Genomic DNA, 15414 nt, shown 5'->3' with positions numbered 1-15414 from the left:
ACTATATGAAGAAATTAACTCAAAATGTATCAAAGACCAAACTATAAGACCTAAAAACTATAAACTCTTAGAAGAAAACATAGGGATAAATCTTCATGACGTGGGGTTTAGACTTGGCAAAAGATCCTCAGCTATGACAACAAAAGCACAAATAACGAAATAAAAAATGGATAAACTGGACTCCATCAAAATGACAAACGTTTGCACTTCAAAGAACACAACCAAGAAAGTGAAAAGTCTACAAAACAGGGTAAAGTATTCACAAGTCATATGTCTGTTAAGAGACTTCTAAAATATGGAAAGAGAGGCGCGTGGGTGGCTCAGTCGTTAAGCGTCTGCCTTCGGCTCAGGTCATGATTCCAGGGTCCTGAGATCGAGCTCCACATCGGGATCCCTGCTCGGCGGGGAGCCTGCTTCTCCCTCTCCCTCTACTGTTCCCCCTGCTTGTGCTCTCTCACTCTCTCTGTCAAATAAATACATAAGATTTTATTTATTTATTTGACAGAGAGAGACACAGCGAGAGAGGGAACACAAGCAGGGGGAGTGGGAGAGGGAGAAGCAGGCCTCCCGCCGAGCACAGAGCCCGATGCGGGGCTCAATCTCAGGACCCTGGAATCATGACCTGAGCCGAAGGCAGACGCCTAGCGACTGAGCCACCCAGGCGCCCCAATAAATAAAATCTTTAAAAAAAATAAAATAAAATATGGAAAGAATTCTTATGACTCAATAATAAAAAGACACAAAAAATTAAAAATAGGCAAAGGGTCTGAAATGACATTTCTCCAAGGAAGACATACGAATGACCAGCAGGCACATGAAAAGATGCTCAAAATCACTCATCACTAGGGAAATGCGGATCAAACCAGAGTGAGGGAACACCTCACACCTACAAGGATGGTTAGAATCAAAGTGCCAGGTAATTACAAGTGCCGGTAAGGGCGATGAGAAACTGGAACCCTCATGCTCTGCTGGTGGGATCAGAAAGCGGTGTTACCACTTTGGAAAATGGTCTGGCAGTTCCTCAGACAACTGAATACAGTGCTACTCCTAAAAACATGAAAACATATGTCCAACAAGATCTTGTACAAGAATGTTTACAGCAGAAATATTCACAGTAGCCAAAAATCAGAAATAACCCAAATGTGTCTGCTGATGAATGGATAAAAAAATGTGGTCCATCCATACAACAGAATATTAAGTAAAAACTTTGGGGTGATGAAAACGTTCTAAAGTTGGCTGGTAGTGGTGCCCACATCTGTGAATACACTAAAAACCACCAAATCGTACCCTTCAAACAGGTGGATTGTGTGGTATGTGAGTTATATCTCAGGGAAAGAAAGAAGCCAGAGGAGGGAAGGACCTTCTCCACGCAGGGTCACAGGTAAAGAGTCACACTGGATTTCTCATCAGAAATCATGCATGCAAAAAGATAGTGGAGCGAAACATCTCAACTGTTAAAAGGAAAAACCCCACCACGCAGAATTCTGTGTCCAGTGAATTACTCTTCAAAAGTGGAGGAGAAACAAAGACGTTGTCAGACAAACAAAAAAAGTCTTCCAGGCATGAGGGGCTGAGGTGGCCCAGAGCAGCTTTAAGAACACAGGTCCTCGTGAGGCGCTGCTTCTCGGCAGCGGTTCCCCACAGCCCTGACCCTGACCCTCTGCCCTCACGCAGGACACAGGTGCGAGCAGGGAGCACCCTGAGACGGGGACCCAGGGACAGCGTGCCAGGCCCAGGGGCAGAGAGGAATGTCTGGGCCCCTGGGGGCTGGGGGCTGCCGTGTCTGGAGGGTGGTCTTAAGCAGGACCCCAGGCCCCGCTGCTCAACTGGACATAACCTGAGGACAGCAGCCTGTCCCTCAGGAAGGCTCCATGCGAAGGGCCACCGCAGGTGGGGGGGCTAGATGTGCCCAGAGGAAGAGGGTCCCCAACACCTGTGTCTGCAAGTGCTAAGAAGGGAGAGGCCGGCTGCAGAGCCAAAGGTGCCTAGGGTTTCGGGGGGCTGCGCCACTCCCCTGGAGGGAAGGCCATGCCCCTGAGCCCCAGGGGGATGAGGCCGCCGCCGCCCACCTGGGGAAGGTCCGACTCCGCAGCTCCTTGATGAAGAGCTGGCTGCCATTCTGCACAGGCTTCACGTCGGGCGTCTGCCCCGGGCCATGTTTGTGCCAGGCCCTCTTCTTCTTCACTGTGGGGAGACAGGGGCAGCTCAGGGACCCAGCTGGGAGGGCAGCCAAGGAGCCATCAACTCCTTGTTGACTCAAGCCTCCCTGGAGGCAAAGCCCTCGAGGTCCCCTGGGGACCCGGCCCACCCACCTCCCTAACCCCTGTAACCTCCCCACCCACCCCCGCCCTGCACCTGCCAAGCCTCTGGCTCAGTGACCACACCCAGAAGCTAGGGTGCCTAGTGGCCTTTCCACTGGCACCCAGTCTGCTGGGACCTCTGCTGCCCCAACAGCCCACAGCTGGGGCACAGGCAGGCTGGCGCTTCCCACTGTAGCTTCTGCCCTCCTCACCCCTAGCATGCACACCTCATGCTCCCCGGTGTGTCCACCCCTGCAAACTACCATCCTGCCTGCTCCCTCTGACTCTCCTGTCCTCACGCGCGCTCCCAGGACACTGGGCACCCCACGGTGGACTTTTTACACGCAAGTGGGTGCACATGCCCCTACTGGATGTGACACATTTGCACGCACGTGCACAAGCACATGCACGTGTGCACACCCATACATACACGCACTCACTGCCCCCACGGGACCGTAAGCCCAGGAAGGGAGGGAAGGGATTGCCTTGTGGCCCCCACCCCCACTCAGGGCAACCACTGGTAGTTCGGACTGAGGACAGTGAGGAGACCTGTCCCTGGAGGCTGCCGGGCGGGTCTGCAACAGGCTGGAGGAGACCGGATGTGAGGGATTGCCAGTCGGCCCTCTGGATGCCTGTCCTTCACAGACAAGGACAGAGAGGAGGATGCCACCCCTCCCCACCTCCCGTCCAGTCACAGACCCCTGAGACTGTCTCCGACAGTGGCGCACTATCTCGGTCATGCTTGGTCTGCCATGGCCAGGTCTGAGTGGACGTTATCGAAACCTGGCAAGATCCTGCAAAGGGAGGCCTCCAAGCTGGGGCTTCTGGTGGCACCAGGCACAGATGAAAGATCAGAAGGGCCCGGGCACCTGCCCAAAACTTTCTTGCCCCCCATCTTGTCACTGTGTGACTTTGGGCAAGTTACTGGGCATCTCTGTGCTGCATCTTCAATAGAGAGGGACTAGCCCTGACCTCCTGGACTCCTCGTGAGCCACAGGAGGCAAATGACGTGTGGCGCCCAACCGGCCCCAGGAGATCTTGGGGGGCACACTGTGCAAGCATGGCCCCTCCTCTTGGCAAGGCTGCTTGGGCTGCAGGCCCTTGTTCACAGGGCTCAGTCCGAGCTCTCCCCCTGAGCCCACTGAGCCTGGCACGGCCTGGCACCAGTGGGCACGGGGGGCTGGGTGGTGAATGGCGGGTCTCCTGGGTGCTGCACTGGCCCCTCAGTCCCGCTGAGCAGCCCAGCTCTGCACGGGGGTCGCCAAAGCCACAGGTGGCCTGGGAGTCATCCCTGCTCCCCAAGGAGCCCAACAGGCTCAGGCCGGGGGTGGGGGTGCCCAAGGCCAAGGCAGGGCACGGGGACACCACCCTGACGATGGCCCCGGTCACCCTGACTCTGAAACCAGTCTCCACGTCATCATCCCTTCTGCTGGGCCTGCAGCTGCCTCAAGATGTGAGCCCAGCCCGCCTCACACGCACGGGGCTCTGGAGTCTCTAAGGAGCTCCCACTGAAGGGCCTGAGGAGGGAGGGTAGCCGTGCATGGCCACAGAGGAGCATCGTGGGCCTCGGCAATCAGCTGCCCACACCAGGAGGGGCCTCCCTGCCTTCCCCCAGTGGGAGGCGAGCCTGGCCCTTGGGGCGTCCCCACTTAAGAGGGGTCCAGCACGTCCAGGACCTTGAGAAGGAAAAGGGGAAGCCCAGGCCACAGGGAGGGGAGACCAGCAGAGAGACAGGCATCACTGTGCAGTCTGGGGGGCAGCAGAGGGCCCCACTTGGGCCCCCCAAGTCCTCCAATGCCAGCCCCTGCATCTGCCCTTCACCCCACTTCCCAAGGTCTCCCCACGGAAGGTGTGCAGAGGCCCGAGGACGCAGAGGCCCAGCAGGAGGGCCCTGGCCCAGGACGTCATGTGGGGAAACTGAGTCTTGGAGGGCAGCCGGGGCCAGGGACGCGAGTGTAAAGGGCAGTGTGAGAAAGCAGCAGCACCCCCACGTGCCTGCCAGGGGCTGGGCCTGGGAAGCAGTGCTGCGCACGGCTGCTGGCCTTCCTGGGCCCTCACTTGGGACGGGGCATCGAGAGCAGCTCGAGGACACTGCGGCTAAAGCTCAGGGCTGGGACAACAGCCCAACACAGAGCCGCAAGGGAGGCAGGGTGAGTGTCCCGGGGCTCCCTGTGCAGCCCTGGCTGGTGTGCTCCTTCCCTCCCTGGGGCCCAGGACATCCTGAGCCCCAACGCCAAGTGTCCTCTTGCCTGTGTGTCCCTGACGAGGCACCCTGGAGACCTCAGCCCCACAAGAGCCTGGGGTGTGGGGTGACAGGTGCCCTCGGGGCACCACAGCTACAGGGGCCTCGGGAAGGAGGGATGTGGGCGGTCAGGGAAGCAGCGCCTGAAGCAGGCACGCTGGGGTCAGAACTGCTCTCAGGGCCACCCAAGCCTGCGAGAGCCTTCCCGTCGGTGGGGACTCCTTGCCAAGTTCCCTGGGGACCCTCAGGCCCCAACTCTGTGTGAATCGGGTGAGTGGGTAGGCCCCCGTCCTCACTTCAGTGTGCCCACCACAAACCCGTGCGGGGCCCCCAGAGCAGCCCATGGGCCTGGGGGTCCCCTGGGGACGTGGGCACAATGAAGGTCCTCACCATGCAACGCCTGATGGGCAGAAGCGGCAAACTGACCGGTGTGTCACAGTGACACAGACCCAATTCAAGGGCAGAGCGACACACAATTGTGGGCACACACCCTAGCGGGAAACACTAGTTCCCACACCTCTGTCCACAATGGCCACACAGCCTCCAGTAACAGCAGGGAAAGCCCAATTCACAGGATTTATGAAGCACATGTGCACACGCACATACACACACACACGAGCATCAACCTGTGCACACGTGCACACTCATGCACGTGTCCACGTTCATGCACACACACGTCTATACACATGGACACACGCACACGTGTCCACGCTCGTGCACACACGTGTCTATACACACAGATGCTCATACACGTGTTCATACTTGTGCACACGCATGTGTCTGTGCAGACACGCATGTGTCCACGCACGTCTGTGCAGACACTCATGCACACATGTCCAAACTTGTGCACACACGTGTCTATACACATGGATGCTCATGCACACATGTCCACGCTCATGCACACACAAGTCTATACACATGGACACACATACAAATACATGTCCACACTCGTGCACACACGTGTCTAATATACACGGAAGCAATGCAAACACACATCCATGCTCATGCACATGCACGTGTCTACACACACGGACACGCACGCACACGTGTCCCTCCTCGTGCACATGCACGTGTCTGTGCACATGGATGCACACACAAACACCTGTGCACACACTCATGCATATATATATACATAACATGCACACGTGCACACACACACAGCCAGGGAGGGGCTGCTGGCTCCCACCAAGCTGCAGTCCCCACATGCCCTGGGGGTGGCTGGGCATAAGTACCAGGAAGGGTTGCCTGCACTTGGCTTTGAGCAGCAATACCAGGCAGCGGGGACCCCCAGCTCAGGGGCAGGGTCTCAGTCAGTAGGCACATGTACCTCCACCAGTGGGCAAGCTCATGGTCAGGGAAAGGTGCTTCCAGGATGGGCAGAGATACTGGAGAGGTCACACTATGTGTGAACACCAACACCGACCTCAGCACCCCACTGCAGCCCAACCTGAGCCCAAATTCATGCAAGAGCGCAGACCACCGTGGCTGCCCCACCCTCCATCAGGACGCTCAGCCCTGTTGTGGGGACAGGTGGGGTCTCCCAGCCCCAGTCCCATTCTGTCCCTGGCCCTGACCCAGGGCCACATGGTGCAACCCCAGCCCCCACCTGTTGACCCCCGCCAGCCCTGAGCTTTCCCCGTGGCTCATAAGGTGTTACAGCGACCGTCATCCACGTGTACCTGCTGTAATGCAGGGAGCAGAGCGCTCTGTGGGTAATCATAGCAGACTCATCCTGAGCACCAGCACTGCCGGCTCCTGGGCCTATGCGGTAAGTTAGGAGCCCAAGAACCTTGCTGCTGGTCTCACGAATTTGGCGGTGCTTTATTGCGTGATGACCACGTGCTGGGGGCTGGAGGATGAGAGCTGAACCAGCGCAGCCCCCCAGTCATTTAGTGATGACGGTACACAGGCCAGGCACAAAGGGAGGCAAGGAGGGGAGGTGACGCCCCACCTGCCTCACCCAGCTTCCTGAGCGGCAGGGACGTGGCCAGCCTCCGTCCACAGAACAGGGGTGCTGGCATCCTCCCTCGACCCCGCCTGGATCCACAGGACTCACCCCACGGGAGCCTTGTGAATGGACACTGGGAGGGAGGCTCCCTTTGAAGGGGACAGGACTCCTGGTGGCCTGGGGCCAGCTCTGGTCCCCCCCCAACACTCCTCCGGCCAACCCAGGGCTCAGGATGACAGGGCTGTGATCAGCCACCCAGCCAGGGTTAGCGTCCAAACTACACCTCTTATGAGCACCCATGCCCCCCAACCCAGGCCAGAAACCAGAGGCCACACTAACACCCCCACGCCATCTGTCTTGCCCCCAGGCCAGCCCCCCCACCAAGGAACCTGCAGACCAGGGTACACCCCTACACGGGCTCAGCCTCGGAACTCACCTCCTAGCAGGGACATGAGCCCCCCCATGGAGCCACACTGGATGAGCCTGTTCCCAAGGAGCCCCCACAGGATGCCCCCAAGGGACCAGCAGGCATTTGAGACAGGGACTCTCCCTGCAGGCGGTACCAGAGAAGGGACAGCAGATCCCCAACATGGGCACTGCCAGACCCGGCGTGGCGGTGAGCAGTGGGCAGGGCTGGGCAGCCTCCTGGACAGCTGCAGCATGGTGTCCCCATCTTGGATGGGCCTGGCCCCAGAAGGTGCTGGAATGTGAGGCCCCTGCCTGGCCTTTGGAAGTCAGTGGGGTCTCTGCACAGGCCAAGTGGCCTCAGCTGCACCCCTGGGGGGGAGCCAGCCAGGTGGGGCTGTCGTGACAAGTCCATAGGGGCAGTAAGCAAGGCCGGCAGTGGTCCCCAGGCAGCAGGGTGCAAGTACCTGGGCATTTCACCCAGCAGGCCAGGCCAGGGCTGATCAGAGCTCAGCAGTGGCAGCATGGCCCTGTACTTACAGGTAGACTTCCCGTGGGTTTTCTCGCAGTTCGGGCAGTGGTATATGTCGATGTCTGGGGCCTCCTCCTCTTCTACTCCCACACAGCTGAAACGGAGGAAGCACAGATGTTGCAAGTCCCCGGGGCCTTCCCCTGTGGGACCCGGGCAGCTCCTGTCCACCTCTCAGGAGGGGGGCAGCGTGCTCACAGCGTGCTCACAGGACAGGACCCGGGACAGCAGCCCACAAGGACAAGAGGGGGCATGGGGGGGAGGGGCAAGGAAGGCCTTGCTGTGCGTGACCAGGCTACGCAGAGGGACGGGCCGTCCCACAGGCCTGCCTGCACGAGAGCCACCGCTGTCCTGTCGCCACAGAGCCGGGGGGGCCGAGGGGGTCTCGGAGGGTGGCTGCCCCCACCACGTCACCAGGGGCAGCTCAGAGCTACGGGTCAGGCCCTCCGACCCCTTGAGGGACCGCCACCCCAGGGGGCCGTACCACGGTGCCAGGACACAGGATATCAAAAGACTGAAGTCAAATCCCTACCTCACATCGTATACAAAAATTAAAAATGGGTCAACCACCTAAATATAAGGCCTAAGGCTATAAGAGGGTAAGAAGAGGACACAGGAGCACATCTTCATGACCCTGGGTCTGGGCATGGATTCCCAGATAGGACACCAAAAATACAAGCAACAAAAGAAAAATTAAATTGCGTATCATCAAAACGTAAAACTTTTGCTCACTAAAAGACACTAGGAAGAAAGTGAAAAGACAACATGGAGGACGGGGGACAGTATTTGCCAATCACATTTCTGATGAGGGCCCAGCGTCTGGAACGCACACAGAGCTTCACAGCTCGAGGACCGGGAGATGCACAAATCAGCTTTTAAACGGGCGAAGGCCTCGAACAGACATTTCTCCCAGGATGAGGGACAAACAGCCAACAAGCTCAGGAAAGATGCTCAACATTCTTAGTCGTGTGGATGTCACTGGAAGGCACATCCAAACCAACGAGATACCACCCCACACCCGCTAGGATGGCTACAGTTTTTACAAGAAAACAACACCAGGAAAATTTCAAGTGCTGGCCAGGATGAGGGAAACGAGAGCCCTCTTCCATCGCTGGTGAGGATGTAAAAGTGGACAGTTTCTATGGAAAGAGTCTGACGGCTCCTCAGCAAGTTAAACAGAGACTTACCCTATGACCCCGCAATCCCACTCGGGGCACGTGCGCCCCAAAGAACACAGAGCAGGGCCTCCGACAAATCCCGCACGCAAGGGTTCGCAGCAACATCAGCCCCGATAACCAAAAGACGGAAACCATCCAAGGTCCACCAGCTGACGGATGGACAGACCAACTGTGGCGCATCCATGCAACGGAGCCGTCCCCAGCCTTAACAGGAAAGGGGCCGACACCTGCTACAGCACGATGGAGCCCAGACACACAAGGTCACATACTGCAGGATTCCATTCGCGCGAAATGCACAGACAGAGGACCCTCTGGTGGTGCCAGGGGCTGTGGGAGGGGAATGGGCAGTGACTGCTGAGTGGGCGTGGGGTCTCCGTTTGGGGTAAAATGTTCTGGAACCGGATAGAGGTCATGTTTGCACAACAGTGTGAAGGTACTAAATGCCAATGAAGTGCTCACTTTAAGATGGTTAGTTTTATGTTATGTGAATTTTATCTCAATCAAAAGACAAGGAACGTGCCTTGTGACAGGGGCACCCATCCCGCACCACTGACCCCGCCCTCACTAAGGCTGGCCAAGCGCTCGTTCCGCCTGCGGCAGCATCAAGAGCCCTACATGAATCTTCCAGCAACAACCCTGCAGTAACAGGAGGGTCGCCACGCGCCTGTCGTACGAGGTGAGCCGTGTGCCCAGACCCCAAGCGCCTCCTCCCTGTGTCCCCTGGTCACCTGGCCAGGGTCAGCCACCGCAGCCCTAGGGCCCTCGATGGACCACCGGCTGCCACATGCCACGGTCCCAGGAGCAGAGCCGGAGCCCACAAAGCCCCTAACACATGCTTTTAGAAATATGAAGTTCACTCTTCATCTCAGAGCAAACGCCGAACCAAAGTGCAGGCAGTCTGAAGAGTCGGATGTAAAAGACAAAGCCATCAGAAGCAGACTGTGAGGCCATATTCATCTGCTCTCACGATGCAAAGTGACTTTCTAAACAAGGAAAGAATTGCAAAGGAAATCAGAGAGAACACTGATGGACTGAAACAGGGCTCCCATCCGCAGCCAACTTTGAAGTGCCAACTTCGGAAAACCTTTACAGCAAGTACAGGAGCGTTCCTACCCTCCCGCCAGGAACCGTGCATGAAGAGCATTTCCTCCGCGAAAGCACAGGGCAGAGCCCAAACAGCCCAGGGCTACGGAGAAAGATGCCCCACCCCACTAACCACCCCGAAAGGACCACATTACCACCATTAGTCACCCAGCAAATTCACCAAACCAGACATGCTGAGCTGGTAACACTGCAGGGGGGAGGCATACTGAGGAGAGCAAACGGCCAGATCACCACTGGTCTGTCTCCACAGCAACCCCCTGCCCCACCAGAGCCCCGAGGTCCCCTCCCACCAGCAGCCTGCTCCCTCCTGTGTCCTCAGCCCCCACCCCCCAGCTCCTCCCCACCCTCAAGGAGGAGTAGCTGTTCACCCAGACCCTTCCCAACCCCCAGCCCCCAGGCTGGTATACCTGCCTGACCCCTCTGCTCCCTCCCTCCCAGCCTCAACACCCCTGCCTTCCACAGAAAGGACCCTGCACCATGGGCCTGCTCTGCACCCTGGCCCTGCTCTGCACCCCGTGTCTGCTCTGCACCCTGGCCCTGTTCTGCACCCTGGCCCTGCTCTGCACCCCACAACTGCTCTGCACCCCGGCCCTGCTCCGCACCCCGCGTCTGCTCTGCACCCCGGCCCTGCTCCGCAACCCCGCGTCTGCTCTGCACCCCGGGCCTGGGCCAGCTGGCCTCAGTTTGCTTATCCATCAGAGACCACACCAGTGTGAGCCCCCATCTCCCACACCGGAGCCAAGCACTGTGAGCAAGAGGCAGAGCCCTGCAGGCATTCAGGACCCACTGGGTCTAGAAATTGGACCCAGAATCCACACCCCACATCCACACCCCATGTTCACACTCCAGGTCCACACTTCTTGTCTACACCCTAGGCCTACAACCCAATTCCACATCCTGCATCTATACCCAGAGTCCACACTCCACATCCACCGTGTCCACACCCCATGTCCACACATACTCCTGCCTAGCCTGGCCATGGGGATCCAGGGACACACAAGGAGCTGACCCAGCACACAGGAGTCTGAGGTCAGACCATCAAGCTCAGCCCCACAGACTGGGGCTCTTTCAACAGGTCAGGGGTCAGGTGCACAGAGGGAATGGTAGCTGAGTTCTAGGCTGGGTGAGGCGAGGGAAATCATCCTGCCTGAACCACCCCCTACCCAACCACCACCTGCTGGTCCCACATGTCTGGAGGCCCCATTGTGCTCTGGAAGGCCCACGCATGAACCCGCATGACAGGTGGGGAAGCTGAGGCCCGGGGTCACAAGGCGTGCATGCTAACACCCCTGCCCAGCCCTGGGCACCCCTTCTGTACCCCAGCACTTGGGCGTGCAGGTCTCACCGGAGCCAAGATGGGCTGGCCACTTGCTGCTTTGTGTAGGGAGGTCAAGCTAAAAGGGAGAGAGAGAGGTGGGGGCGTGGATCCCTCGTTCTGCCCAGGACACCTGGGGGCTGGCCCTCACCCGGGAGGGCCACCCAGGGCCTGATGCCAGCAGGTCCCCCACGACCGGCGTGTCACCACTCGGGCTCTGACGGCCTGCGCCTACAGCCCTGACAAGGGCCACCGGACGTGTGGAAACCAAGGTCCCAGGAGGAGCCCCCTGGCTGCGCTGTGTGCAAAGACACACCTCCTACCTCCCCATGTCCCAGGGTACGAGGACCCCACGGTTCAGAGTGAACTTCTGGGCAGGAGCACCCAGCCACAGTGGTCCCCCCCACCCGCATGGGGAGGGCCTTTTACTGAAACAGCTCATTTATGTTATTATTCCAAAGTTAAGGCTTTCTCAGTGCCTCCTGAGAAATTACTTGGGAAATCACCCAAAAATCTAAGAGAACAGCAGCCACAGGAAAGTCATAAACATTCTCCCTGCCCTAAAGCCAGGAGCAAAGACCCACACCCTGGGCGGGCCCCATCGGCCCTCCACTGTGGGCACAGAAATGCCCAATTAGCCCCACGTTCATGGCCCCGGGCGCCAGCAATCAGTATCTTGACAAAACGAGGCAACTGCGCCTCATGCACCTGGCCCACTGCACCTCACGAGATTCAGTAGGCAGGTGGTCAGAGAAAATCCCAAGCACGTGCCTGAGGGTGGGCGCCACACCACGCCCTCCGGAGGAGCCCCGTGAAGGCCACCTGAGGCCAAGCACCAATCTCGCCGATTTGGAAGTCACCTCCCTGTGGAGACCACTCCTGGGTCAGGACAAGAGCTGGGCTCCCAAGGGCTTCTCCGGACAGAGGGACAGACGTGGGGCATCAGGGAACCTGAGGCCTCGCCCGTCCGCACCTCCGTGGGTGTGCGTGCCGGGGCTGCGGGCTGCGCAACAGAGGCTTGGAGGGCCCGGAGAAACACCTGGCTCAGCCTTCTCCCCCAAAGGCGGGCATGGGGAGCAGGCCCTAGAGCCGCCCCATACGCCAGGCCCAAGCAGGGGTTCAGAGTTACGGGCTGAGGTCCAGTGACAGATCCAGGACAAGGGGCGCTGACAGGCCGAGAGCCAGGCCCGACTTACGGTCCCTGCCGTGTCCTGTTCCTGTATCATCCCATCAGTATGAGACGGCGGGTGGCGCCTGCAGGGACTGTGAGCCTGAGGCTGGGGACCAAGTGAGAGCAGCTGTGGTGCCTGGGGGAGCAGGGCAGAGAACAGAGAGGGACAGAGGAGGGGGAGGGAGAGAAAGGGAATGTGGTGGGGGGGAGACAGAGGGGAAGGGGGAGGGAGAGAGGGGGAGAGGAGGGGGAGGGGGGGGAGGGGAGGAGGGGGAGGAGGGGAGGAGGGGGGAGAGGAGGGGGGAGAGGAGGGGGAGAGGAGGGGGAGGGGGAGGGAGGGGAGGGGAGGAGGGGGGAGAGGAGGGGGAGGGGGAGGGAGGGGAGGGGAGGAGGGGAGAGGAGGGAGAGGGGGAGGGAGGGGAGGAGGTGTGAGGGGAGGGGGAGGGGAGGAGTGAGGGAGAAGGGGTGAGGGGTGGGGGAGTGATGGAGAGGGAGGAAGAGGGGGGAGGGGAGGAGGGGGAGGAGGGGAGGAGGGGAGAGGAGGGAGAGGGGGAGGGAGGGGAGGAGGTGTGAGGGGAGGGGGAGGGGAGGAGTGAGGGAGAAGGGGTGAGGGGTGGAGGAGTGAGGGAGAGGGAGGAAGAGGGGGGAGGGGAGGAGGGGGAGGAGGGGAGGAGAGGAGGGGGGAGAGGAGGGGGAGGGGGAGGGAGGGGAGGGGAGGAGGGGGGGAGGAGTGAGGAGAGGGGGGAGAGGAGGGAGAGGGGGAGGGAGGGGAGGGGAGGAGGGGGGAGAGGAGGGAGGGGGGAGGGAGGGGAGGGGAGGAGGGGGGAGAGGAGGGAGGGGGGAGGGAGGGGAGGGGAGGAGGGGGGAGAGGAGGGAGAGGGGGAGGGAGGGGAGGGGAGGAGGGGGAGAGGAGGGGGAGGGGAGGGGGGAGGAGTGAGGAGAGGGGGGAGAGGAGGCGGAGGGGGAGGGAGGGGAGGGGAGGAGGGGGGAGAAGAGGGGGAGGGGAGAGAGAAGAGGAGAGGAGGGGGAGAGGAGGGGGAGGAGGGGAGGAGCAAGGGGACGGGGGGGAGGGGGAGAAGCACAGAGAGGTGCAAGGCAGAGGGAGGAGGATGAGCCTGGCAGGGGACTGGGGCGCAGGGAGCAGGGCAGGAGCGGGAGGGCACTGCAGGGCCTCGGAGGAGGACGAGCGCCCCCAGGAGGTCAGTTCTGCCCCAGAACAAGCGCCGCCTCAGCGGCCCGACAATGGCTGCATTAGTCCGTTTGGCTCTGGTGACGGCAACAGCCCTACGGAGGCCACGGCCACCCCGGCCGGGGGCAGGAGCACAGGCAGCGGAGGCCACCTGAGACGTGGCCTCAGACCCTCTGCTGATCCTGCCCTCCCTCCCGGGAGCAGCCCAGCTTCCTGGGACCCCAGAAGACGGGGTCAGTGAGGGACTGACTTCCCACAAGGTGCAGGCCCCGGGGCCCCAGGGTGGCCATGCGTGACCGGGGAGGGAGAGCACGGACCCAGGCCTCATGCCTACAGGAGTGGAGGCCGCCAGCCAGGCCCATGACCCATGTAGGGGGCAACCCACCCTGGCTGTCAGCGGGGTGAGATGCTCACAGTGCGCCCTGGACACAGACTGAGGCCCCACACACCATGGGCCACAGGCCACAGGCCAGAGCAGGGGCCAGCCACTCGGGCATGCAGCCAAGAAAGCAGTGAGAGTCAGGGAAGTGGACCTGTCACCACATCACGCCTCAGACACACACAGTGCTCAGTGCTCAGCGTGGCCAGGGTGCTGCTAGGCCACCTTTAAAAGAAGAACAAAGTACATCTTTACATGCTGACATGGATCCCAGAGTGGAAAACACAGTAGAGAACAAGGTATGCACGATTCCTCCTGGTGGTGAACCCACAACAAAACTGCGGCTGTGTGTGTGCTGAATGTGTACATGTGTGCGTATGCATGTGTACATCCATGTGTGTGCATGTGTACATCCATGTGTGCGTGCATGTGCGTGTACGTCCGTGTGTGCACATGTGTGCACATGCGTGTGTACATCCACGTGTGCACATATGTGCATGAGCTGCATGTGTGTGTCGTGTGTGCATGCATGTGTACGTGTGTGCATGCATGTGCGGCTGCCTGTATGAGCAAGCATGTGAGTGTGTGCTGTGTGCATGGCTGCATGCATGAGTGTGTATGTGTGTGCATGCATGTGTGTCTGCATGTGTGGGTGTGAGTATGCACATGAGTTTCTGCCACGTGGGCGTGCATGAGTGTGTACATGCATGTTTGCCTGTGCTCCTGTCTGAGCTCAAGCCAGTGGTGAGACCTGTGGAGGGAGGTCATGTTTTCAGGGGCACATGACAAGTGAGGCTGGGGAATGGTTTGATCTGAGCCCCCAGTGACCTGGCATCTGACACCGAGTCAACCCCACAAAGGTTACAGCTAATTTAAGTGCCATGAGCCCAGTAAGTAGAAAGACAGCAGGTGGGGGGGGGGGACAAAACACTGAAGAAACTGGCCAAGCAGGAGGGACCTGAAGGGGCGGGGGGGACACCTCTGACACTTTAGAGGCAGCAATGGGGGTCACAGGCACCAGCACAGCCTGTCCTCCAGGGGAGGCCTGGGCTCCCGGCTCCTTGGGCAGAACCCACATCCACACTAGGCGCTGCAAAGCGCTTGTGGCATAAAGGGCTGGGGGCCCACAGAGGAAGCGACTCTTCCAAGGTCATCCCGTGGGAATCCCTGCTCTGCCCCCAGCCAGGCAGGGCTTTCCGGAAGCCCAGGGGCAGGACCCTGCGCACAGAGCACCCCAGGGCTCAGGCTCCCGCCCGGTCTGGACACCCCACACCTCACTGCTCGTGTTTGTGAAGTATGTCCTGAATTAGAATTAAATTGCATCGTGCCTTTTCCTATTACTACTGTCAAGAGTGTGGATTTAACATAAACCACAACTTCTATAACCCTGTTCTGACATTTATTTATTTTTTAAGTTATAGGAAGAACCTCAGAAAAAAATCAAAAAAGAAGTGGGCCCTTCCAGGTGTAGAGGGGAGGGACGGGCACCGCCTGCCCTCCAAGGCTCCCAGGAGCTCAGTGCGGGCAGCGGACCCATCCCAGGAGCAGGGCTGGGGGTGGGGGCAGGACCCACCGAAGGGCGCCTCCTGACATACTGCTGCTGCGTGTGCCTTGAGCTATTATTCCTGGGGCAGGAATTCCACATCTGCACACC

At 59.5% G+C, this 15414-nt stretch overlaps 2 protein-coding genes across 5 annotated transcripts in view; both read right to left on the bottom strand.

The window, feature by feature from the left end:
- The window catches only part of PTPDC1 (protein tyrosine phosphatase domain containing 1), a gene marked incomplete in the record, with an annotated part of 669594 nt that overhangs the window by 312411 nt on the left and 341769 nt on the right, over positions 1 to 15414 (bottom strand).
- LOC148162354 (lysine-specific demethylase PHF2-like) overlaps positions 1 to 15414 on the bottom strand; it is a 70844-nt gene that overhangs the window by 29619 nt on the left and 25811 nt on the right. For 2 of the 4 annotated variants that reach the window (XM_088018739.1, XM_088018740.1), the window contains exons 2-3: positions 7436 to 7521; positions 2070 to 2184 (exon numbers count right to left, since the gene is read on the bottom strand). The exons of 1 other annotated variant lie outside the window; for it this stretch is intronic. In XM_088018739.1, the coding sequence (XP_087874865.1) occupies positions 2070 to 2184; positions 7436 to 7521 (201 nt within the window). The remainder of the gene's footprint in view (positions 1 to 2069; positions 2185 to 7435; positions 7522 to 15414) is intronic. One more of the 4 variants, XM_088018742.1, reaches the window with a different exon arrangement.

This window comes from Eumetopias jubatus, unplaced genomic scaffold, assembly GCF_037043125.1.
Source record: "Eumetopias jubatus isolate StellerSeaLion01/CBP00866 unplaced genomic scaffold, mEumJub1_p1.0 scaffold_15, whole genome shotgun sequence".
Lineage (NCBI taxonomy): Eukaryota > Metazoa > Chordata > Mammalia > Carnivora > Otariidae > Eumetopias > Eumetopias jubatus.
The sequence above is the reverse complement of the archived record's forward strand: the minus strand, read 5'-3'. Positions and strand labels throughout refer to the sequence as shown.